This window comes from Lepisma saccharinum, chromosome 4 (genome assembly GCF_977018435.1).
Source record: "Lepisma saccharinum chromosome 4, izLepSacc3.1, whole genome shotgun sequence".
Lineage (NCBI taxonomy): Eukaryota > Metazoa > Arthropoda > Insecta > Zygentoma > Lepismatidae > Lepisma > Lepisma saccharinum.
The window spans coordinates 70,288,655-70,316,474 of NC_139232.1; the positions used below are offsets into that span (position 1 = coordinate 70,288,655).

At 37.6% G+C, this 27,820-nt stretch overlaps 1 protein-coding gene across 2 annotated transcripts in view; it reads left to right on the forward strand.

Moving 5' to 3' along the window:
- Nucleotides 1-27,820, forward strand: part of LOC145986564 (carbonyl reductase [NADPH] 1-like) — a 48,041-nt gene that overhangs the window by 13,160 nt on the left and 7,061 nt on the right. For both annotated transcript variants that reach the window (XM_083120720.1, XM_083120721.1), the window contains exons 3-5: nt 10,733-10,861; nt 13,136-13,267; nt 19,728-19,981. In XM_083120720.1, coding sequence (XP_082976846.1) covers nt 10,733-10,861; nt 13,136-13,267; nt 19,728-19,981 — 515 coding nt within the window. The remainder of the gene's footprint in view (nt 1-10,732; nt 10,862-13,135; nt 13,268-19,727; nt 19,982-27,820) is intronic.

Consider the following 27,820-nt stretch of genomic DNA (forward strand, 5'->3'; position numbering starts at 1 on the left):
GCAAGGTTTAACTTACTATCCCCTCCCCCTCCACATTTCCATGTAGGTTTTTGTATCCTCGGGCTCATCTCTCTCTTTCTCCGTCCCTCCCTCCCTCCACCCATGTCATTGTCCTTTGTTACTCAACTAAGGTAGGGCTTTAACATTTTCAGTTCTTGTTTATTTGGTTTTTATCCCAGGGTTGACCATTGAAGGAACACATGTAGTGCACCCAAGAACTGCATATTCATAGCCAGTATAATTCTTTGTGAGGTTGTTGTATATTGTCTCGTGACCCTTCCATCTGTGTTCTGAGTGTCATTTTACAGATATCTGGTTGGCACAAAAAGGTGGCACAAAAAGCGAAGTAAAATAAAGCAGATCAATTAATCATTTACAGATATAGTAGGCCAAGATGGCAGATAGTACTGGGAGCGTGTTTCTTTGCTCTGCAAATTGTGGTGTTATTTGCTTGGTGTTGTGCTTCATTTGTGTTTTTCAATACCACGTACGTGTGAATCAGATGTCTGAAGTAACTTGTATCAATGGTGGCTCATTGTGACGTGGAAAATAGGAAATAGGAACTCTCTATTTCCGGCCGTTGGAACTTCTTCTGGCCTGACTACAGCCATGATGGGACTATGGATGCCTGAGGACCAACGACTGCGAGGTAAGCCATCCACTGTTGGTTACTTTCACCTCTTGTGCCTCGTGCTCTTGTGCGGTGATATCCATGTTAATCCGGGACCCTTCCAAGGAAGCGTTACTGTTTTTTCCGTGTATTACCAGAATGTGCAAAGTATAAAAACGAATTTTCTGATTGTGACATTCACTTAAGCGAGCTATTACAGTATGACTGTTTAGTTTTCACCGAGACTTGGCTAAATGACACGGTGATGGATAGTGAATTTCCATTTATAAATCATTTCAATTTATTTAGAAATGACCATGCAAGTCATCGTGGTGGAGGAGTGATGATCTGCGTTAATGTTAAATGGAATTGCAAAATACGAAGAGACCTAATCAAGGACTGTGAAATTATTTTTATAGAACTCAATATTCAAAAAAACAAAAAAACTGCTCTTTGGATCATATTATCACCCACATAAGAACTCTCCCATTTCCATCCTCGAAGCCTGCAGGTATTCTGTATTAGCAGCAATGACAAGTGGTGATATTATGCTATTTGGTGATACAGAAACTATAAACTGTCAAAATGGTCAGTGGTTGATTGATACATTCATTCAAGGAATTGGGTTGAACCAGTTCAACATGCATAAAACACGTGGTGACAGCAACCTTGACTATGACTGGCAACCCTGCCTGATATGCAGGTAACTCTTGGAAAAAAATCTTCTATCCTCCGATCATGACTCACTTGAAATCACAACGCATCTGCCTACCATGAAGAAAGACAAGGAATCCACCAAGTGGAACCAACCCCCTCACCACCTATGGTGATAAGCTCCATGGAATGTCATCCAGCGTGCGCTCAACACCTACCCTTGGTTTTTGTTGATGGAAGAGGAAGTGAACGAAGCCGTTGAGAACTTTGTTGAAATTCTGCATGCCACGATAAAAGACTTTGTGCCCACTGCAAGACCGAGATCTACCAAATACCCCATCTGCTTCGACAGAGAAGTTCTCTTTGTGTTAAAAAATAAAGAACAGGCTTGATACCTATGGAAGCAGCACCCTAATGTTCACACTCACGGTACCTACTGTGACATCAGACGTCACTCAAAATTCCTACTAAAAAAAATATAATGAACATATAAATAACATAATAACCGAATGCACTACAAACCCAAAGAGATTCTTCACATGAAAACAAAGCCCACGTATACCTAAGGAAATTGTTCATAATACTGATATTGTTAGTGGAGAAGAAAGAGTCTAACTTTTCAATGCTTTTTTTCATGAGAACTTCTCCCCTCTCTCAGTTTCCGACCCTCTCCCCCCACTTAAATTCTGTCTGCCCTCACACACTATCTTCAATCAAAACGTCCCCCGAGGAAGTAAAATACCTTTTCGCTTCATTGCCCCTCCACTGGTCCCTAGGTCCAGATGAAATCCTCACAATATTCCTGCGTAAAACTGCCGACTCCTTGGCCCTTCCCCTGTCTGCCTTACTCAACAAATGTTTCTCTGTGGGTGTGTTTCCGAAAAACTTCAAATGGCCAACATTGTGCCTATTCACAAAACTGAAGATAAAAAATATGTAAAATCCTATAGACCAATCTCACTTCTATCGCCACTATCAATTGTGAAAAAATCATCAAAAACAGGTTACTTCAGTTTACGTCACCGTATATCAATACAGCCCAACATGGTCTTCTTCCAGGCAGCTCTTGCCTAACAAATCTTTCCGTCTTACTTTGCATGCGAGCCAGAGCTATTAATAATAACTCCCAACTTGACACTATATATTTGGATATTTCGAAAGCCTTTGACAAAATTAATCATAAATTTCTTCTACATAAATTATCATCCAGATTTAACATCCATGGAAAATTTATCTCTACTGCAGGACTACCTCCATGAGCGTGAATAACGTGTTGTTCTCTCAGGTACCTCTTCTAACATTCTTCCCATTTTGTCTGGAGTTCCTCAGGGGAGTGTCTTAGGCCCACTCCTATTCCTTCTGTACATGGATGACCTACCTGAAAATTTGTCCTCCCTCCCGATCAATATACTTTTGTTTGCAGATGATTGTAAACTCTTGAAGGAGATCTCATCGCATCATGACGTGCAAAATGCTCTTTAGAATTAAACCCTCAGAAATGCTATTTCCTTACTTTTTCCCTAAAAAAAGAACAAAGTGGTGTCTGCTTACACTATTGAGAACAATCCAATCCAAAAAGTTTCCACTCAAAAGGACCTAGGTATTATCATAGATGAGAAATCACTTTTAATTATCATATTATAGCTACCACTTAAGGGGATAGACTACGGCCGCCATCTTGAAAATTCGTCCCATTCATTTACATGGTAAATTGCTACCGTGATTGTAAAGCTCTGAAATTGAATTTCGATATTCTGCTTTAGGGAGTTGTTCTTCGTACTCGTCCGTGTGTATACTCGTTCCTCAATTATAGATTGTATAATTACATTAAGCACAAAATAATAATAAATCACAAAATACAGCTCTCACATCTTTCCTCTTAATTTTCTTATTTCACAAGAAGAATATTAAAAAAAACGACAACGCAGATCACAAGAGGAAACATTTATGCTGCTATTGCTATACTTTTCTTACTTGCAAGGTTGCATATTATTGTGCAATTATATTAACATTCCAGACCTGCAACGTATTTTTATCACGGCAAATTGTGCTGCCACCTACGACACTGCTTGGAACTTCCAGCGTGCAGAAGGATATTTGAGTTGGACAGCTTCTGCTAGCTAAAAGTTTGTCAAATCTCGCGAGTGTTGTGTTGTCAACATAAAACAAGAAATTACGTGACCGCCAAGCAAGAAAATTTGATTGTTTCTATTAGTGAGAAGAAAGAGGAGAGCAATTAACTTTAAAATTTGGCGAGATAACAAAAGTAGTATAGCTAAGTAAAACTGTATTTTATCACTTTCCTAATGCAGATAATATAAGAAAGTATAATTGTCACGCCAACAATGCCGGCCGCAAATTCATATGTCCGCAAAATCTGTGTTTGCCGTAGCCTTGAAATAGCCGGAGGGAAATGGACTGTTCCTCGACCCTTCCTCAGAGAGCTGTGTTATCACCGCCAAATGGTCAAGAATCAGAATCCTTCTTTGGAATGAATGGTCAATTGCCAGAGCCAGGAAGTTTCTTCTGCTGGAAAATGAAATATTTCGTGTAACTGTACTGAACCCGGGTATTTTATGTTTGTCCAAGCTTGTGTTACATATTTATGCTGGTTGATCACATGACATAATAATAATGATGATGATAATAATTGACCTCCGTGGTGGAGGTATGACGCAAATTGTCGTAGGTTCGAATTCCAAGCAAATATGCATTTGTATTTGTTCCATCGCTTCATCATCATCATCGCAAATATCACAAAAGTTAGAAAAGCGACGTAAGCAAAATAGAAATAACAATAACGTTTTTATTATTTTATTTACATCTGGATATCTGCTTATTTTTTCATGTTTCCTTGAATATTTGCGTAATATTCGTTAATGCTTTATGAAACTATTGGCTACATAAGGTTCCTCTCAAGAATAATAGCGAGTAAATTCTGTTGTTCTCAATGTGGGTTTTGAGAAATGAAAAATAAAATATTATTTAGAAGCAGAAAGGACTGAGTGAAAATAATGGTAAGGTGTTTACCTGCTGATAATTTTTTTTTTTTTTGTTGTTGTGTGGGGGCTACAGACAAATCAACTGGATTTTACAGGATAAAAAAAATGCTATGGTTCTAATAGGTGGAGACTGACTAGCATGTACGTCTGGAAGGGAAGGGGCAAGGGGGCCACGCTCTCCTGGAAAATGAATATCCACCTGAAACTTTTATATTTCACACATAATTTCATGTCAGTTACAGTAATTCATCTTCATTATTATAAATTAGTTGAAGAAACATGGTAATTTCAGACTGAAATAGTGTTTTTCGAGGGGGCATCACTATTATGGGGAAAAATGTGCCTCCTTTGTTCCCACCTGGAAAATAATTACCTTGCTTGCCCCTCCCTGGAAAAAATCCTTGGAACCTCCATGCTGACTAGTGGTGCGATTATACCCAAATGACAGTATTATGTCTTAGCTTCACCTCAGGTCCTCACTGTACCTCTTAGGACTGTAAAAGCAAACGATTAGCCAACCGGAAACGATCTACCTGAAAGATCATAATCAGGTGAAAATGCACAAAATCAAATGATCCCTCAAGTGCCGGATGAGGATTTCCGTTTAGTATGTATGAAGAGGTGCTTTGAATAGTGGATATGAACCCGTAGACCAAACATAGAACTCACATAGAACACCCATACCCAAGCCTGGACTCGAACCTGGGAATCCTGGCATCGTAGCGTGCTGAGCTAATCATTCGTCCACTAAGGTCGGCACGATAAAGACAATTGGACTCTTTGCGCTGAGCAGGTGTTATCCAAAGATATAATCCACTCGGCAGGTATTGAACATCAGGTGGCATTTTCACCATGGAGTTGATTATTCCAAAGCTTCCACCTCGGTGGCGCAGAACTGACTTCTGTTCTAAAGGCTCTAGGCAGGGTGCAAAATGATTTAAGACTGGTTGGGGGGGGGGGAGAAAGATCTTAATCTACAAACCTCCTCCCCAGAAACATACATACCAATTATACGATATACATATTTATAATGTTATTAAAAGTAAAAACAAATTACTAAATTAAAAATATATTATTATTTTATTGCCATTGTTTGCCATAGACAGACTGTATAAATTTGTTTCTCTTTACTTTAGCTCAAACCAACATGGTTTTCTTCCTGGTAGCTCCTGTCTTACAAACCTGTCGGTTTTTCTCTCACATGCTATGAAATGTATTTCAAATAATTCACAATTAGATGTAATATACTTTGATCTGGCCAAAGCCTTTCATACCGTTAGTCACCGTCTTCTGATTCACACATTATGCAATAGATTTAACAATCATGGCAAATTTCTAACCCTTTTCACAGATTACCTTAGCAATCGCCAAGAACATGTTGTTCTTCTAGGAACCGTATCTAACTTTCTTCCTGTCCTCTCTAGAGTTCCACAGGGCAGTGTTCTAGGACCTCTCTTATTCATATTATTCGTCGACGACCTTGCCGACCATCTCACAGCTCCCTCTAGCAATTACCTTCTTTTTGCAAATAACTGTAAAATTTTCAGAGAAATCTCCACTTCCAACGATACTCATCTTCTTCAGAATGACATAACAACATTTACTTCCTGGTGTCTAACATGGGACCTTACATTACATCCTGAAAAGTGTACTACTCTCACCATCTTTTTCAAGAAGAACCTGTTAAAGTCATCTTATTCCGTGCCTGGCTATAACATCCAAGCAGTATCCTCTCACAAAAACCTAGGCATTGTTTTCGACCAAAAACTCACATTTAAAGAACATATAACAGGCACAACAAAAAAGGCCATGCGTCTCTTAGGTTTACTGTATCGTTTCACTGAAATTACTGACATCTCAGCCCTTACCTTATACTTCAAATCATTCATTTCCCCAATAATAGAATACTGCTCTCCTGTCTGGTCCATGGCGTGTTCCACTCAACTTTCTAGAATCGATTCAGTTTTTCACTTCTTCCTAGCTATAGTTCGATACAGGGTTCCCTCATTATGCAATTTTTCATCTCCACATCTCTTGTCTATTCTAAACCTACAAACTGCTTATCAGCGACATTTGCAGAATGATTTCAGTTATTTATACAAAATTGTGAATGGCAAAATCTGCCGCAACACACTCTTTGAGGAATTCCACTTTCGAGTACCTATGCGCACAACTCGCAACAAGATTATTTTATACAAAGAAACCTAGACTACAAATTCAAAAAAGATCCCTCTTTTACAGACTTGCCACACAATACAATGACCTCCCATCAAGAATCGATATATTTTCCTCCGAGTTTGCCTTTCGGTCTTCTATTAGAAGAAATGTTTGTAAATAATATCAAATAGTGCCATCTTTTGCTTATTTTTTTTGTCAATTTGCTATTCTCTTTGTGTTATTTTGTTACTTTTAATATTATTTTTTAATATCTTTTTGCTTATTATTATTATTGCATTTTCATTGTTGACAATTTCAGTGTAAAATTGCCACCTGTGCTGTATCTGGAATTTTCTCAATAAATAAAATACCTTCTTTCCGACATGTATCCAAATCAGACACCATGGCTGCTCTGAATATTCACTCTTTATCCTTTTGTCGTGATCTAGCTGACATGAAATTTTTATACAAGGTAATAAATGGCAAAATCAGAACTGATCTCCTAATCAGTGAATTTACACTTAGGGTACCCCAAAAGCAAACGTGCAACCTGCAACTCTTCCACAACCCAACCACTAGGCTATCCCTTCTACAACGCTCCTTGTTTTACAGGCTGCCAGAAATCTACAACAAACTTCCCCTGGATGTAGATATTTTTGTTCCAGAAAGTAATTTTTGTACATCACTGACCAAGAACGTGTAAATCTATCCATCTTGTTATTGTTTTTATGTTTTGTTATCTTTGTTTCTACTTTATGTTGTTTCAGTGTAAAATGAGACTGTATCTGAAACTCTGAGTAAATAAATAAATAAATAAAGATATCTTTTATAAAAGATGTAGTGATTTTAAAATTAGATGTGTTGTATGTTGTTCATCATAAGTATATAGGTGGTGACAGTGACCAACAGTGGTGTATTCTCCCATGTTGCCTAGGGTTACTGGCAGTGAACCAACTTTTTTCAGGTGTTTAGAAATTGCCGGAAAATTTGAAGTTGATCCGATTTCTGTTTTTGTTTTACTTGCATGCCTGCATTGGTGTTTTATTTCTATTATATCTAATTTATTATATTAAATATATACAATAAATGAGAATTGTTGCGGTAAACCAGGTCAGATTTTCAGAATGCGCCACTGGTGGCCAAGTATGCACCCTCAAAAATTTCAACTTTTTATTTAATTGACAGATTTCCTGGAATTAAATATTGTTGCCTGCACACACACAAATCCTAAAAACATGTGGACATTCTAACAGTGGTGCAACCACAGAGGGAGGGCATTGCCCCCCCCCCCCAACCTTGGACGGAAATGGATTCTAGGGAGGGCAAATATTGAATGCCAAGGACACCTGCAAGGGACACAGAGGGGCAATTGCACCCCACATTTTCAAATTTTATGCAAATAGAAATACATTTCATAGAATCTTCTTGCTCGCTTCGGTCGCACTGCCTCCTTTTCTCAGTGTAATCAAGTTCAGAGTCGTAGCTAGCAGCCGGAGGAGGTTGGGCCTGGGTGCTGAACAATCTAAAATGTAGATCATTCGGCACCTAAGCCTTACAATAGGTTTTTAAGACTGTAAATACATTTTCAAGCCCAACTTCATGACCCACCAAATGCCCCATAGGTTGAGAAACGATTATCTAGAGAGAGAATGCCATGGCATCCCGTGAAATTATTTGCACCCTATTAAGTCAATATTGTTTCAAGTTTGCAAAAAATTGGATCTAAAAATTTTCTTGCTCGCTGTGTTCGCAATGTATGATTTTATTCTGTAATGTATTGTAAATTCCAAGAGTGAGAAGAAAGACTTGACTTTATTGATTTTGTCTTGCATGAACAATTGTTTGGGGAAAAAGGAGTGTGCACATTTGAGAGACAATTTATATAATTTTTGCTGTTGGTAAAAAATAATTATATTCGAATCGGAATGCATTTATCATTCATTTCCTGTCTTTCAAAAATACAGTTTTCTGTGTTTGTGTTCCATTATTAATGTGAAATTAAACGTTTTGAAAAAATATTTCAAATCGTTTGTTCCAACACAAATGCTACAGCACCTACCTCTACACCTTTTTTACGTAATTTACAATAATAACGTCTTTGATAATACTACTACTGCAACTACTAATAATAATATTATTGTTATTATTATTGTTTTTGTTGTTGTTATTATTGATGGTACGTTTATCATGGTACTTGCCCCCCCCCCTCCCCAGACAAAAAATCGTGGTTGTGGCTCCTCATCCTAACACTATGAAACCTAACACTCCTAAGCAAATGAGGGTCCTGAGTTCATTTTCTGGTGGAGTCACATTGCACAGTGGTTCATATCCCAGGTCCATACCCGATTAGCCTATCTATGCATAAAGTGTACTTGAAAACAAATTCAACATCCTAAGCAAATAAAACTTCATACTTGAAAAATGTTCACTTCCTGCTATGTAGTGCAGGGAAATTCTTAATGCATTGGTATCCACATGGCCCATGTTTGTCCAATTAGTCATGTCATGGAGCACTTTCACAGGTTTTCATCAACAAAATATCATTGTATTGACACACACAAAGCCAAAAAACTCATAGAAATTCAAACAGCATTATCTAACATTCCTAACTTAAGAAAAATGTAAAATTACTATCAGCAACAACACCATGACATGATAAATAGTACCACATAAAACCATTCATTACTACGATATAACTAGACCTCGGATTTTTAGGTTCCTAAAACAGGCTCTAAAAATACTAAATTAGGTACTAAAAATCATAAAATAGGTTATAAAAATCTTAAATTATGCTCGAAAAATCCTGAAGTAGGTTCCAAGAAACTTAAAATGGTACAAAATTCTTGAAAAATACTGATTATTACAATCATTGAAATCAAAATTTGTCAAGAATCATAAACAAATTTATTAGGTACAAAACAACAAAAAATGAAACCGAATTTTCTCAATCCGTTTACTTTGCTAGTGTAGTTTGCAGAACATCTAACAAGACTGAAGATTATTGCAAGATAAGACATCTTGAAGTTGATTAGGTAAATTTTTGGGTACATTGGAATCACACAGATCCTTTGTATTGTTAATACCCGTATATTTGTGTGTGTGTGTGTGTGTGTGTGTGTGTGTGTGTGTGTGTGTGTGTGTGTGTGTGTGTGTGTGTGTGTGTGTGTGTGAGAGAGAGAGAGAGAGAGAGAGAGAGAGAGTGAGAGTGATGAGAGTCGATAATACGTAAGGTTGGAATAGCCGTTGCTTATGCCCTTGAATTTTTGGAAAGTTTGCCTGCCTTGAATTTTATCATCACCCTGAATCTTCTTTCATGTTATCCACAGTCAAACTTCGTCTTTTGTCTGTGAGGATCATTTTATATGCTGAAAATTATCTTTCAACAGATACATAGTCAAGGGTACAAATTTGAATGCTGAAACGTTACTTCGGAAGGCGTGAATGCCACAGAACATCGAACTGACACAAAAGTGAGCAAGACCACATGGATCAGAAGTTTGGACTTTGAACTGTGGAGGCAGTAGAGGCGATTGGGTGGCAAGGACAGCTTACTTTCTCTTAGTAGACAAGGCTTAGCATTAAAAGTCCATAGTACGGAGGCCAACAGTAAGAGGGAACTGCCCCTCTAATCGCCACCACTGTGAACAGGTAACAGTGGACTCAGACATTTTGTTTTGTTTAAAGTTTTTAAAAACATCACCGATTTGGAGGGAGAGAAATCGACAGAAAATATGTTTCAAACATGCCAGTCATTGATATTTTTGTCACCAAACCGAGTAAATACCTCTGTGAAATATAACTCCTGTAAATCCTAAAGAAATGTATAAAAACCTAAAAAAAAGGTTTAATTTAGGCACATGAACCTAAAATAGGTTGTAACAAGCAAAATAGGTTATTTTAGGCACTATAAAACTTAGTGTTGCTGCCTTTTTTAATGAAACTCTGACATAACTTGTTATTTCTTATTTACCTCGAAAGGAAAAAAACAGGTTAAAAACCTAAAATCCGAGGTCTAGATATAACACATCTTCACAAGCAAGAACAAAAAAAAAATGCATTCGTATTAAACACAATTTTCGTAAACAGTGCAAAATTTTCTATTTTCTCGAGGGTTTACAGACAGTCATCAGCATCATATATTTTATGTAGTAGTTCTTTGATATGTTTTAATGTCTTGTTGATAATGAGTTCATGAATTATTTATATTCATTAAAGTTTTATTTGATGCATAAAAAATAATTCTTCAATTAAAAAAATGCATAAAAAATAATTCTTCAATATTTTTTTGTTGTTTCTTTTGTTCTTTTAGGTAACTGGAGGCAACAAAGGAATTGGGTATGGAATAGTTAAAGGTCTTTGCGAGAAGTACGATGGTATCGTTTACCTGACTGCAAGGGATGTGGAAAGAGGTCAGGCTGCAGTTGCCAAGCTGAAAGAGGTATAGTTTGTGTTCAACTTCAAATTGCTTTGATTGCACATCAACACTAGCAGTAAAATTTTACACTTTATTTCACAACTATTTATCAAAAGTTAATAGTATGCATGAAACTCTTTTGTAAAGGTCACTGTTCTAACCAGAAATGTGAAACTCTTACATTACAACTGTCTATTCAAACTCTCTGAGTTTTTAATGTTTGTGAAATAAAATACGCAGTTGTATAATAAATATGTAAACAAGTTTGTAACTTTTTCCACGAGACTTGCTTATGAAGGTTCTATAAATTTCGGTGGCAGACCAGTCACTTGGAAGCTGTTGCTTCACTGCTGGGCTGGCTTCTGGTTCCTGTCGATTCCCTGCATGCCACTAGGAGCGCTCTATTTTTAAGCAGCATTTGAACACGGTTTGGCATGGAGTCTACTAGTTTCGAACAGTCACTGTTGATTTTTGGATCCCTGTACCACACTTGAATGAGCTCCTAAATGAGTCGTACAGTCGTACAGTCCACAGTAGGGAGGCGACTTTTGCATATAGCCCACAAATTCTCAATGGGATTTACGTCCGTAGAATTCCCTGGCCAATCAAGTACCTGTATTTGTTGCTCTGTCATGAATTTCTTCACCACTTTCGATGTGTAACAGGGGGCTAGGTCCTGCTGCAATATCCCAGTACCGTCAGGATACCTCGTTTTCAGCTCTGGAATAGCACACTTTCGTAGAACCTCAATATTTTGTTGCGAGCGCACGTTCCTTCTATTGGATGCAGGCTTCCGGCACCATAGTAACTGAAACATCCCCAAAACATCTTATCTTGTGGGTGCTTGACAGACTGATCGATGTGGCAATCACGAAGATTCTCTCCTCGTGACCTTCGAACATGCTGACTTCGCTGACCCTGTATAAAGAAATGGCTTTAGTTGGTGAATAGGACTTTTTGCCACTGGTCTTTCGTCCATTCCTTATACTTTTTTGCCCATTTATACCGATTTCGTTTCATTGTTGTCATTAAAAGCTGTTTCTTGACAGGTCTACTGGTTTTTCGTCCGACCGGAATAAGGCACCTGCGAACTGTAGAGGAACTAATTTTGATTCCTTTCTCCTGCAAATCCATTTTCAGTGCTTCACTCATTTTGCAGGGATCCTTTTTGCTTTGTCGAAGCAAGTAAGCATCATCTCTAGGAGTTGTTTTCTTCTTACGTCCACACTTTCCTTTACGTTTAGGAGAAACCGATCCGGTTTCCTCGTGCAATTTGATGACACGACTGACAGTTGCCAAACTCACACCAACCACTGACGTGATCTCTCTATACGTTTTAGCTGTATGTTCGTGCAAAGTTACGATCTTCGTGCGTTTCCTAGGTGTCACATCCATCTCGACCTACGGTCGAATCACATCTGGTGATGTTTCTAAAATCTGATGCAATACTGCAGTTGCTTACGTCATGATTGCATCAGTCAATGATCACTACAGCGATCAGACAGGATTCTCAAATCTGATGCAATACAGTAACCTGACGTAATGATTGCATCAGCCAACAAAACAAATGATCTAACTAACTTTCCGTGTTTGTTTTGAGTACACGATTACGAGTAATGTAGAAAACATGCTTTGTTTCAATTAATTTGCACAAGGGTGTACATTGGCTTGTACTAGGTTTGAATTCTGCAAAATATTTATACTTGATTTTAATTTTTAGTTGAATAACAATAAGAAACTTTCTATAAGCAAAGAAGTTAAGTTTTAAATTTGATTTGGACAAACTATACTTCAGTTTTATATATTAAGCATTACTGGTACTTAGAGTAGTAATTTGCATTAAATGCTCTAGGAAAGGAGTTATGATTTGAACTTTTATCATGTAGAAATCTACTACAATAAGTGGTCTTCTTTTTTGAAGAGGTTTCGTGGATGGTTACCTGGAGTAATATATTACTAAATTTTACTATGTATAATTACATATTTCACATCACATATTATGTTATCATTAGTTAATACATGGCTATTAGTAATGGCTATACTTACTAGCTTCCCTCCCCCTACCTAATTGTAAATTACTGTTCAGTTTCCCTTCTTATTTTACCTATACATGTGGCGTGAATATTCTACAACTTGGTTATTTGGGATTCTATATTTTATATGTTTATTAATAACCTTGGTGAGTAGATACCCTGGCTGCACTGTCACAGTTATTTATTATGTAAGAAAAATAATATCCTTTTAAAACACTGGTTCTTAGTACATTATCTGTTTCCTTGTGTGTGTCCACATGTGCAGTTGGATCTGAAGGCAGAATTTCATCAATTGGATGTTGATGACCAAGCCAGCATCGATCGATTCCGAGACTTTATGAAGGAGAAGCATGGAGGCATTGATGTTCTTGTAAATAATGCTGCAATTGCATACAAGGTAAGTTGTTTCACTTTGTTTTTTTCATTTCTTAAGTAGCATGAAGTTAAGAAAACTTAATAAACATTAGCTTTAACAAAGTTGAAGGGGCATGAGGAACAATTTCCACGTCCAGCCAGATGCATGGACCTGAAACTTCTCCCCCCCACCAACCTTTCTCTCGCAGTGAGCTGGGATGTGAGAGGTCTGTGTGCTGGATGGTTATAGGAGAGGAAGAAAACTTAACATTACACTTATGGGAGTATTATATATTTTACTTGTTCTCTTGGGAATTTCAAACTTTCGATGGTGCAGAAAAACACATCAGCGGGAACATGACAGGTTCAAGATTTTGTTTGTGTTAGGATAAGTATAAATTTCCATTTGATTAGCCATAGGGTAATTAATTCCATGTCAAATCAACCAGCGCATAAACCTTTGATGTCATGGATTTGGATAAATTTTGGTATAAATGTTCTTTTATCTGAAATATAGAAAACATTATTTTTATTATTTTTCATGTTGTCGGTTTTTGAGTTATTAAAATTTGAAAATTTACAAAATTGCCCAAAAACCGCTCACTACTGAAACTTTAAATACAATTTGCATGATACCTGTTTCAACTACAGGGTTGGGCATGGTCTCATTTTAAAGTTTATGAAGAGATGATTATGTTGATATACAACATGCTTGGTTTTTTGCGAAAAACAAATTTTTGAAAGTTTTTCCAAAATTTATTTTACAGTTTCCAAAAAAGAAATTTACAAAAATTTTACACATATTAGTACACATCTACTGAAATTTCAGTCAAAATTTAAAGGTGGTATCTCTTTGGTATCATGAGTGAGAGTTAGTTCAAGCTCAAGTGTGAGTCATCCCTTTCCTGCAGTGACTTGTTTATTCCTGCTTATCTTACGCTTATTTGTCCAACTGGATCAGTTGTGGTGTAGCTGTCAGTGATTGTACATCTCAGTTAACTTCTGTGCTGTGAATTGTTTGAAGCTTGCTTTATTAGTGTCTTCATTTTTAAAAAAAAACCTTCATACGGATGGCAAGTACCATTAGTACCACTGATTTGATTTTTGGTAACAAACATATAGAAACATGTAGCTTTCAAACAAAAAAGAATTCTTAAAATAGAAAAATGGGAAGGGGCAAAGCTAAGGACTTATCAGCACCCCCTCATAATGCTGGTCCTAGTTGCAGTAACCAAGAATCAGAATATATGGATGTTGATATAGGGTTCAGCTACTTGAATGCCTCTTTGATCTCTCTTGGTGAGTCTCCAGTGAGTAAGAAGAAACTAAAGATTTCGAAATGGTATTGCAGAGAAAAGATAAAGAAAATAAGAAATACTTATACCCAATCCCTTTTTAATTCAGAAGGTGATAAAGATGAAGCTATTTGAGTGGGGAAAAGAGAACATTCCATCAATAAAAAAAAAGGTAAAGCGCTCCCCTGTGCTTAGCACCATGCCATATTGTGGTCCAGCACATCAATAACTTTCTTTTATGTGACAAATGACGAATATTTGGAAGAAGAGATACTTTTACAGACACGGTTTGGTGAAGCTGTAGCTGTAACCGGGACTCGAGAGGTTTCATGCATTCATACCAGTAAGCACAGAAAAAGTGGAGACTAAAGTGTTTTCTGCATCTGAAGAAACTTTTGTACATTGTGTTAAAGTTAATGCAGATGTTGAAAATGTACCCTTTGAACACATCACTGGTTTTGTAGCATGTGCGTATGATGCCAATTGGTGTGTGGGATGTGTACTTTTGAAAGATGATGTAGAACATGAAGTGCAGGTGTCTTTCTTGCATCCTTGTGGTCCAGCACAGCCATTTAATAATCCAAAGAGACCAGATGTTCTTAAAATCCCAAGACACGCAGTCCTTTGCAAAGTGGACCCTGTAACAGCCACCAGTAGAGCATACCAGCTGAAGCAAGAGGAGATGACACAAGCATCATGCATTTTATCAAAGAAAGACTTTCTGTATCACTAAACAGTTTCTTGGTATGTATGCTTGTGTATTTATAATGTGGTTAGGTGTGTAAAATATGTTAACTTAAATCATCGCATGGTCTTGAAAGGAATTAACTTTTCATATGATACCAAAGAGATACCACCTTGAAATTTTGACTGAACCTTCAGTAGATGTGTACTAATATGTGTAAATTTTTTTAAATTTCCTTTTTTGGAAATTGTAAAATAAAATTTTGAAAACACTTTCAAAATTTGTTTTTCGCAAAAAACCAAGCATGTTGTATATCAAATCAAAGCTCGCTTCATAAGCTTTAAAATGAGACCATGCCCAGCCCTGTATTTTCAATATTTCAGATAAGAAACGTGCATGGGCGTCCGCAGGATTTTACGCAGGGGGGGCAAGAGCTGGGAGATTCGATATTTTTAAATCCAAGCCAAATCCATGCCAATCCAGCCAATTACGTGCTCAGAAAATGTTTAACAATTGAAAGGGGGGGGTTATGGCCCAATTTCCCCCCCCTTGTACGCTAATTTCTGTTTCTCCATTTATTGAATGTTATCTTTAGTAGACAATAAAGATTCCATTTATTGCAAACAGACAGTGCAATAATAGCAATTATTATATAACATTGAAAGTAGAAGTTATTTCTATTTTAATGAAGATATTAAAATCACTATTCTTACCTTAGTCTTGAAAAAGAAACTGCAATCTCCTTGGTGATTCCTTAGCAAATGCTGTTATTACATTTGCAACAAATGCTTCCTTATCCTTTTGTATCTTGCTACGATGGACACTCATCATACACAGGCCGTCGAGCCTGTCATTGCACATCGTTGCACGTAACCAAGTTTTCACACGCCTCAATGTGCTGAATGACCTTTCCACTGTACAAGTTGTGGCTGGCAGTGACATAGCAATATTTACGGCCTTTGAAACAGCAGGGTAAAAAAGCTTTGTTTGTTCCAAAATGTCAATGTATTCAATTTTGTCTTTGGCATTCCCTTGTTCATACCAGCATTTTGCTTCGTTCACAAAATTGTCCAAATGATAAAATTCCTGAATTTCTGCAATAATTCTATTAAATTCACTGGCGGATAAAGTTTTCATATTTTGAGGATGTAGCTGCAGGAGATTGTAGCTTACATCATTTCTGTCTGAAAACCGTGTGCGTAATGATGAAATGAGTGAGTCCAAATATGGAATATAAATTGCTACCCGGTAATAAACTTCTGGCGATGTAGCTGCATGGTTTGCTCTGTGTGACTGTCGAACTGCTTGTCGTGGAATGGTTATCTCAACATTAACGCTAGCTGCTATTTCCTGTGTTTGTTGCAGAATGTTTTCAAACTGCTGTTCTGCTTCACGTCTGTGCTTAACAAAAACTTCCACAAGCTCCTTCAGATGATTCCGAACTGCGTTGATATCAATGGACACACTCTGGAGAATATATGTGATTGGTTCTAAAGCACCACTGTACATTGCTACAATTTTCAAAGTTACAATGAAAACAGGGGTTGTTGCAACACACAACAGATGGTGAGCCCTGTGTTTTGTTTTTGAATTTCCATTGTTACTAAGCTGCTCTAGTGCCTCAATAATTACAGTGAAGTTTTCTGCAAAGAGACGAATGCTTTTGTATTTTGACGACCATCTAGTATCCGATAGCATCGGAATGTTGGGGACCAGCTTCCGTCTCAAAGTGCTTTCACGGAAAAAGTTAATTACTTCTTTTACAGTTCCGCATGTATTTCGTATTTCACTGACATCATTGAGATCATTAATTGCAAGATTAAGTCTATGAGAAGCACAGTGGAAATATAAAGCATGAGGATATTTGTCCTGAATAATTTTCCTCACACCATTTATCCTCCCGGACATTACGGAACACCCATCAAAACCTAAACCTACACACTTGGACATGTCAACACCCCACTTGGATAGATAAGACAGAATAGTTCCTGCTACTGCTTCAGCATGTAGTTCGTCAAGCGGCACAAATCCAATAAATTCTTCACGCACTTTTAGGTCGTTCTCATCCACAAACCGAAGTCCAAGGGAAAGCTGTTCTGTTCCAGAAATGTCTGCTGTTTCGTCGGCTAACACAGAAAAGGCACAAGATGTATTCACTTCCCGAAGTAACTGCTCTCTCAAAACTTGACCACCAATTTGTATTATTTTATTCTGCGTGCGAACTGAAGTGTACTTTGCATTCACATTTGCCGTTTTTAAATGTTCATCTAAAACGACATCACCACATTCGACTCTAAATTCAAGCAAATCGTGTAGAACACCAGCGTTAGAAGAGTTTCCTCGCAGTGGTAGGTCATGTGTGGCACAGAAGATGATTGAAGATACAATTGGAAACAGTTTCTCCCTGTTTGATTTAATTTGATCAGCAACAGCCGAATCAATCTGCCCTGCTTACTGTTCATTGTTTCCGCAAAATTCTGGGAGCGTTCTACAGCTTCCTTATGCCACTCAGATGCCATGTGATTTTTACACGCTTCGTGAATATCTTTAAATTTTGCAAATGCCCTCACAATAAAGACACCTTGGACTCCTCGATGGAGTCTTGGTCTGAATACAACACAGTGTCGACACAAGGCACCTCTCTCTTTTGCAGAGTACACAAGCCAAGAACTGTACTGTTCAAGCCACTTGAACAAAAACGGACGCTTTTGTCCCTCAGCCAAATCACCGCGAAAGTCGTACGAAGAACTTGGTGCCCATGGTTCAGCTATTAACTTCATTTTATCGCTGTCATTTAATTCACTGTGAGAAGATATTATCAAATATCGCCCTACATCATACTTACAGCTTATGCTATCAACAGAAGATATTGCACTGTTTAGTAGTAATTCACTCCCTTCTGTTGAGGTCACACACTTGTCACTCTCCCCTCCACACACACTTTCCTTGACACAGACGGCGTTAGCTGTTACATTTTCCCTCGAAGAACCCAATGTACCAACAATGTTATTTGTTGACTCTGTTCTCGGACGTTTGAAAAATTTCCTAATGTCCATTTCTATTGTCTTACAAAAAGCACTGGCACTGCCTTCCAAAACTGCACCAAATCAAGCACAACTACACGCACTTGTCACGAACTCGAACCACTCTGAAGTGACACGACAAAGGAAAGAACAAAACTCAACTTTCACCCCGGTGCCAAATTTAGAAGCAGGAAAAGACAAGCAACCCTCTTCGGACCAGTCCAGTTGTCGTGGAATGTGGGGGAGGTGGGTGCATGATGAACCTTACAGAGAATAGAAATCTTGCTGCCTTTCATAATTTGTGTGGATGAAATATATTTCTAAACCAAATATTTTAATTAACAAACTTAGGCAGGAATATTTTAGGCAATCTACCCATTTAATTTAAAACATTTTATTTTCCTACGAAAAATACACTAAAATGAATGTAGAATTAATTGTTGAACTTTCTGCTTTACGTACTTACAATTCATGTTAAAGTATCTCCATAGACACACTAAAAAAATCACTCAAAACTCGTGTTACTTTGCATATTCATCGGAACATTTCTCATTCAATACGGTAATGCATATAGACCGATTATTTTTGTAAGTTTGTCAATTTATCTCATTTCTTATCTTTCTAGATTAACGTGACAATAGGGATGAATGGAAAAATATTTAATTGATGAAAAATATCTAGCACAAAATTTAATTGAAAATGCAAGTTTCTGAAGAGCAATTTGGTCAATTTCCAGGGGGGGGCCATGGCCCCCCCCTGCCCCCCCTTGCGGACGTCCATGGAAACGTGTATACCAAACATTAGTCAAATCCTTGACATCAGATTCCAATTTTTTTTTTTCTTCCCATTCTGACAATATTGTAATAAATGCATACCTGGTTCGAAACTGTCACTCTTCGCCTTAATATACCATCATTATGTTTGTCATGTTGCTGACAGAGTTCAAACCTGACATTTGAAAATTTCCTTTTACTTTTGTTCCATTTAGATTATGAAGTTTATGCTTGCAATGGCAAAAATCTCAGTCGTTAGGGCATCAGACTACCATGTGAGAGAACCGGGTTTGATCCCTGGTGGAGAACAACAGAGATTTTTTCCACCTGTTCAAGTGGCTCCGGCTCCCACCCAGCTTCATATAAAGTGGGTACCTGGAGGAAACTCTGGGGGTAAAGGCAGCCAGGGACATGGTGCTGATCACATCACCCCCACCTTTGGCTGTGATCAAGAAAGTGTGGCCCCCTAACTCCACACCCCTTATACTCCTTCATGGTGTGATGCAAAGCAAAGGGAAGTACTTTACTTTCGCTTGCAATGAGATGTCCTCCCTCCAGAGCATGATCATTGTTTCCAGATTGCAGTCTATCTGTCTTGTCATTGCCATCTAAATAAATACTTCTCGAAGGCTTATGAATAATGTACAAAATCAACTGCAAAATGAAAGTAATTTTGATGAAGTGTGTGAGGTATTTTTATTGTAATTTCTTGTTATTTTGATTACAGAATGCTGCTACTGAACCATTTGGGGAACAAGCCGAGAACACAATCCGTGTGAATTTCTTCGACTTATTGGCTGTTTGTCGTACTCTGTTCCCGATTTTGAGGCCCAATGCTCGTGTAGTAAATGTATCAAGTTCAGAAGGAAAGCTTACAAAAATAGCTGGGGATGAACCTGCTGCCAGTGAACTGAGGAAAACATTTGCAGATCCTAATTTAACAGAAGAAGAGCTTTGTGATCTAATGAAGCAGTTTGTAAGGTATTATTGTTAATACATATCGTAGTATCACTGTCTATAGTAATATGTCCATGAATTTGGGATCTTCAGAGAGACTAACTCAAATGCCCTCTTATCTCACAGATACAGTCTTATGCCAGTTTTATTGTGTGGAAGATACTAAAGTGATATTCCCACATACTACATGAACTCCAGATTCATCAGAATGAACCAATTACTACAGTGATGTGTAGTTGAATCTCTACGAGAATGGAATCTATGAGATAAGCAAGTGTTTGAGCTAGTCTTTGATTGCAGTTTTATTTGTGCTATTTAGCCACTCTTGTCTAATTGCAACCATGAGGATGAGTGTTGATAATGTGAAATTGATGAAGGGACACTCACAAAGGACACATGGTCCAAGGTTCAAACCCAGGCTCCTGTTGGTGTAGCATGCTGTGATAAAACACTGCCACGGAGAATGACATCTGGGTCATTCCACGTCATATCAACCAAGGCCTCCAGGTCATGGTTTATTGATTTTGGATGAAATTTGGCATGAAGGTTCAAACATGTCTGGAAGGCTTGTATTCCAAATATTAGGTTCCTCCGAGAAATAGTTTTAGAGTTATAGCCTGTTACGTACGTTTCAGTCTAACCTGGAGTTTTCCCTTTGCTCCTCATGTCGTGTCAAAAGACTCCAGCGATCACAAAGCGTGGAAATGAAAACTTACTACTTCACCTTAATGTAAGGTATATTTTTGAAAACACACACTTACAGCAATCAAATGAACTTTAAACCACATATTATAATTATTTCGACATTTTTCTGCCACTATTAACCCGTTGTTATCGTGATTTTTGCTTGTTGATAAATCTCTCAGTTTGTTCAATGTTGCCAGGTCCTGGTACTTCAAGAGTAGTTTATCTGTCCATCTGACACTAGTTGTCTATGACGTCATTAATATTTGGCAAATTAAAAAGTGAACAAACACAACATTTCAACTAAACCACAAAGAACCACAGTGTAATGTCCAGGTCATTACAAGCCTGTGGAAGAAGGTGGTACGCAACAGAAAATGTGATCCAAATATGAGAAATGAGCCTCAGAGTTAACTTCAGGACTCAATAACTTTGGAACTATTGATCACAGCCTAGTGATATTTACACACCAAACAAACCTCTCACCAAGGAACATATGTATTGCATCAAAATACGTGGTAACTTGGATGAGGCATGGATCAAAATGTTTAAACGATGAGGAAAAACAGAGAAGAGTCTGTTAAATTCCTTGTCACGCCGGAAGTGACTCGTGCTGCTTCGGAATCTGTGGAGTTCACATTGGAAGGGATGTAGCACTGGTACACTACAGTAGTCATTCATTCTATATGGTAGTATTGGTACACCATTCTTTTAGAATTATCTTTTAGCCTACATGGCACTTTTAACGTCATGTAATTTTAAATTCTATATCCCAATACCCTTTTTTTTTTTTTTACCTAATCCTGGATTTATTTTTACATATATGACAAAGTATTTTATATACTGAAAGCTTCGCGAAACGTCGTCTCCAAGGAGTGTTACGACTATTATACTCACTCACGTCATGTAAGTTTTTTATACTTTCTATACTGTAAATATCAAAATACCCTCAGTTTCTTTACGTTAGCAAATAAAATACCCCAAAATATGCCTTAAAAAGCCTTACGTGTCAAAAAATGCATATTTTGTGTGCCTGCTGTTACAACTGAAATCCAACCAGGAAGGTGGCATTAATTTTTCTAGTAACCCTGATGTGAGCTCAGTATGCACATATTATGTCGTCTCCATATATATCACCCAATCCATATTATATGTGGTTGAATATGCAAGAAATTGAAAAATCACTGGAAAATGGTGGATTTTTTAAATGGTGTAGCACAAAAGGGACAAGAGATATCCTAGCAAAGTTGCATACACTACGTAATTAGACCTTTCTCCAATGTGTGTCAAAATTTCAACTTGTTATTGCAAGGCACTAGTGCACAGTAAAGGTAGACCCTTAAACGCCCAGCACGTTTTCAGTGGGAAGTTTAAAATTGCCCAAGGTTTTAAATGAAGATTTATATCTCCGTAACTATGAATGCTAGAGTTACAGATTATAGCTTGTTTCTTTCAATACAGTCTCAGCTACATGCCTATTCTTGAAAAAATTCAATTTGTACTAACTAAATTAAATATAAGAAGAAGAAGAAGACGAAAGTTAATAAAACTTATTTTTTCTTTACAAAATTCAATTTCGTCGGGCCCCCATGTAGGCAATGCCAAGACGTGTGGGTCCAAAACATTTCCTGCGTATTGCCTGATATGTATTTCATTCTCGTAGCATTAATTGTGCACTTACTGATGATACTTTCGTAGAAAAATGTTTTCTAATAGAAAAGCCGTGCTTTTTAACGGGAAATTCAAATTCTAAAAATTGTTATCTCGGAAACTATGAATCCCAGAGTTAAAACTTTTATCTCGTTTTCTTCCATACACACTAAACAATATGCCCATGGTCGAATAAACTTAATTTTCATTTATCAAGTAGAAGAATGAGACGAAAGTTAAATAAAACTAAATTTTTCGAAATTTATATTTCATCAGGCCCCCACGTAGGCAACAGCGGAACGTGATGGTTTGAAACGGAACCTGCATATTGCCGGATATGTGTTTCTTGTGGCAAGAATTGTGGACTTGCTTCTGATACTTTCAGAGAAAAATAAAATTTTTAATGTAAAGGCAGTAAATTTTTTTGGGGGGAAATTGCACCCCCCACCCCAAATATATTCAGAATCAAATTGAACTTTACTAAATACTAATAGGATGCTTAAGCCTCTTTGTGTAGCACTCAAGACATGTATCTGTGAACATTGACTGAGTCGTAGTATGCTCAAAAAAAAAAAAAAAAAAGAGTGACATATTTCACGTCTTGGCGTTTATGGTTTAAAAACATGTATTGGAGCAGATGACCACTTTTCTGTAACAACCACAAAATTGGCCTTTAACCTTGCACAAAATCACTAGAAAGGAAGTTGGCGATTATTTACAGTTCTTTAGACATACAGTAACAGGGAGAATTGAAAATCATAGGACACCTTTTCATTTCAGAAAAGGAATGGATAATTAAATATTCGAGTACCGTAGGTAAAAAGGTGTAATAGGACCTACCTTCCAAGATAGAACTGCAACATAGCCCCCATATTGAAATCTGCTATCTTATGCAGTGGCGAAGCATCCTATGAGGCCAGGAGGCCGGGCCTACCCACGCCATTACTCTTTTAAGGGTGTATTTACGTATTTCGTCAAAACATATGTAATGCAATGGAAAAGTTTGGAATTTTCATTTATGATAATTACAAAAATATTCTAACCCTGTCCAGTATACGAACTTTCTACGGAGTGAGGCACATTTGCTGGGGCCTCTTCTCTTCACATTCTGTCGTAGACGGTCGTATATGCGGGAAGCCTAATCTTACGAGTTCTGTACGTATGCTTATAACGTGCTCGTGAGGCCGGCCTCGCGGTGTTACCCACTAGGACGAACAGAATATCAGCAACACTGCATTTCCGCCAGGGTTGGAAATTTCTGGTGTACCAGCATTTTATATAAACATTAGCCTGTGTTCGTGCAGAGAGATTTCTATTTCATTGTACATTCTCCATATTTTGTACGAAACTTAGGTTTTCCTTCCTTTCATCGACAAGTGTAAGTGAAATTGAAAATGACGGAGTACTGTAGTTCTGACTTCGTTTTCTGGTCAGAGAGCTGATGGTCTTGTCGATTCACCCAACACTGTAGCGTAAACAGAAAGTCTAAAGAACTTATATTTGTAAAGTAAGTCTTCATACCAAGTTATGTAAATTAAAATGCTAGCTACGCCTTATATTTACAAAGTAGTTTTACTTTCACTGAAAATAGAATAATTTATTTTTTATCGTGAATGGGGATTCCCTCCTTTGTTCCCTGTCTGTGAAAACTTGCCTCCTGCTCCAGGATGCTAAAAGGGACCGTGGCTTGGAGCGCATAGTTCGTGGCGGTAGAGCTTTGTTTGTGATTCGTGTCGTTTGCAGCGATCAGATTTATGCAAGAAAGTGCTGGACTGAAATGCAAGAACAATCTAGTTCTTAATTGAGTGAAGATGTAATCATCGGTAAGGTAGGACCCACTTTTGGTCTTTCATGTTTCCTTCTTATAACAATCATTTCTAAAATGTTTTCAACTATATTTTCCTTTGCAAGTAGCAGTGGCAAGTGACAGCAAAATATTTAAAAAAATTGTTGTTGAAACGTTATTTAATGCGTTAACACTGTCGTCGAATAGAAATTACAAGCAGACATTTTTTTTATGCAGTCGACACAAGTGAAGAGGTAGGCAGTTTCATTTACCCTGAAGGGATAACAAGAGAAGAGGGCGGGCTATGAGAGTACAATGCATGGGAGACTTTTTTTTGGGTTTAGGACAAAGAGTGTTATGGAGTTATTGTGCGGGCCATGTCTGTTTCAGGTCTGGCGGAACAGGCCAGTGTTGTCACATTGGATTGGCAGAAAAGAGCTAAATTGCACCTAAAAATTGGGATTCTATTCTCTCAAGCAACTACATTTATTATAACCTGTTTATATGTTACATAGTAACCTGTCGGGTTGCCGGGTCCCAAACAAGGATCCTATGTTCTATTATCACGTAAAGGTGTCTACTTACACAAGGGGTAGAACAAACTAAGATGCGAAGTATACACACTGAATGAGAGAGGTCACCTTTACTTATGTTTTTTCTTGAAATCCCCGTAGTCTTCATCCTAACACGTTACGAAGCCAGGTGAACTAATTGTGGTCATGTCAATGTTTCCTGATCATCTTTAGTTCATTCTCCATACATTCTCATCGTCACGATTAGCTTAGAGTAGAACAAATGAGACGAAAATATTCAAAATTTAAATTATGTTTCCTTGCACATACAGGTGTCAGAAATTCATTTATCTAGAAAGCCAAGACTGGAATTAACTACAACCATTCCTTTAGTTAGGCAACAGATAACAATGTTGTTTTCCTCGGTGCGAGGAAGTCTTGCTAAAAAGAACTAAGTTGGCAGCAGTAGAATGTACCTACCAAACTGACAGTCGCTGAAGTGCGGAATTTTGTCATCTGTTCACGGCTAAAACGTCAGACTGACCTGAAAATTATGGGGTTCTTCTAGCCCTTTTCACCTCAATTGCAAATAAATAAATAAATTTAGAAAAAAAAAGTGATGAAGAATTAATTAACAACAGAGCTCGAGCACTATTCGTTGGATTTTCGCGATGTCTCATGATTGGTAGTTCTTTCTGGAGGTGTGTGCATAAATCAGGGATTGAAAAAATACAAACAAATAAAAAAATGAACAAAAATCTAGATCGATGACATCTGGTGGGCGAGAGGAGAACATCTAAGACATAATTATCGTACTGATGGCCGGTAACAACACTTTTGAGAATGTCACGCCACTGATAAGTAAAGAAGGGGCCTGGAGAGACATTGAACCACTCTTCATGACATAGGCCCCCCCCCCCCTCTCACTTTCTTTTTACAGATTTAAGCAACTAATGGAAATTATCGCACTTTTGTGCCTACCCTGCTAGGAACTCGACGCTTCGCCACTGATCTTATGTATCTTGGTTTTGATTTTTTTTTTCAATTGGAAAGGGTTACATGTCATATGTGACTCACATATAATATATCAAATCGGGCCATTTTTTTCACCACAGAATGTGATTTCTGCAATTAGATTTGTTTTGCCATATGTTGTGTGGTACAAAAGTTATTAACTCAAAAATTTGAAACAACTACATCCAAGTGACCACATGATGTGCTACTATTTTGTATGTTCAGTATATTACCATTATGCTCGTTGAAGGTACTTTCTAGTCGTTATGCACAAAAACATCTGGATAAGTGAATTATGTGGTAGGCCTCCAGGATTCCTTGCTGCAGATGGTCCTCGCGGCACCCATATTCACCCTAAATGCATAACGCTAGCTGGAAATGCTGCAGGAGACAGTCTTCTCTTCAATTCTTGGTGGAGATGGCAGTTTCCCCTGTTATTTCCAACATAATGAAGTTCCACCATAGTGTGGATCAAATTTTCATCAATGTGTCGATATGAATTACCTGGTCATTGGATTGGTTGGCATTGTCCAGAGGAATGGACATCCAGATCACCCGACCTAACCCCCTGCCTTTTAACTGTGGAACATCTGAAATATGAAAATCCATGACAAAGATCACTTGCAGGAACGCACCCTGGAGACCAGTAACATAATATTTCCAGATATTCTTGTGCGGGTGCATAACGAGTGCATTATGCTCTGTGCTCAACCACACAAGAAGTAGCATCCTGAACACATCACATAGATGCATAACACGTGGTCCTTTGGAGAAATACTGCTCACATTTTCATCTGGCAGCTGGGAAACAGAAGGAATTAGCGATCAGTTGAATCCCATTCGACTGATGTCAGACATATTCATGTCCTAGCGAGATGAAACAAAATAATAACATTTAAACACACCACATATGGCAGTGGATTGCGGAAATAAATTTCTGAGGGAGAAAAATCCTTGCCTGATTTGTACATCATAATGACAACCTTCCCTTTTGAAAAGAACTAATATGAACCCAAGATGGCGAATTTCAGTATGGTAGCTATGTTGGAGTTCTATCTTGGAAGGAAAGTTCTGTCACACCTTTTTATCTGTGGTATTCGGATATTTAATTATCCATTCCTTTTCTGAAATCAAAGGGTGTCCTATGATTTTCAATTCACCCTGTTAATGTATGTCTAAAGAACTGTAAATATCTACTTCCTTTCTAGTGATTTTGTGCGAGGTTAAAGCCCTTTTGTGGTTGTTATAGAAAATTGGACATCTGTCCCAATACATGTTTATAAACCATAAATGCCGAGACGTGAAATATGTCACATTTGGTTTTTTTGACTTTTGGAGCATACTACGACTCAGTCAATGTTCACAGATACATGTCTTGAGTGCTACACAAAGAGGCTTAAGCATCCTATTAGTATTTAGTAAAGTTCAATTTGTTTCTGAATATATTTGGGGTGGGGGGGGGTGCAATTTCCCCCGAAAAAAATTTACTGCCTTTACATTAAAAATTATATTTTTTCACCGAAAGTATCAGAAGCAAGTCCGCAATTCTTGCCACGAGAATGCAGGTTCCGTTTCAAACCATCACGTTCCAGCGTTGCCTACGTGGGGGCCTGATGAAATTTAAATTTCTTAAAAATATAGTTTTATTTAACTTTTGTCTTATTCTTCTGCTTGATAAATGAAAATTGAGTTTATTCGACCATGGGCGTATTGTCTAGTGTGTACGGAAGAAAACTAGATAAAAGTTTTAACTCTAGGATTCATCATTTCCGAGATAACAATTTTTGGAATTTTGAATTTCCCGTTAAAAAGCACGGCTTTTATATTAGAAAATATTTTTCAACGAAAGTATCATCAGTAAGTGCACAATTAATGCTACGAGAATGAAATACATATCATGCAATATGCAGGAACTGTTTTCGACCCACACGTCCTGGCGTTGCCTACGTGGGGGCCCGACGAAATTGAATTTTGTAAAGAAAAAAACAAGATTGTTAACTCTCGTCTTCTTCTTCTATTTAGTTAGTACAAATTGGATTTTTTCAAGAATAGGCATGTAGCTGATACTGTATTGAAAGAAACAAGCTATAATTTGTAACTCTAGCATTCATAGTTATGGAGATATAAATCTTCATTTAAAACCTTGGGCAATTTTAAACTTCCCACTACAAACACGCTGTGCGTTTAAGGGTCTGCCTTTACTGTGCACTAGTGCCTT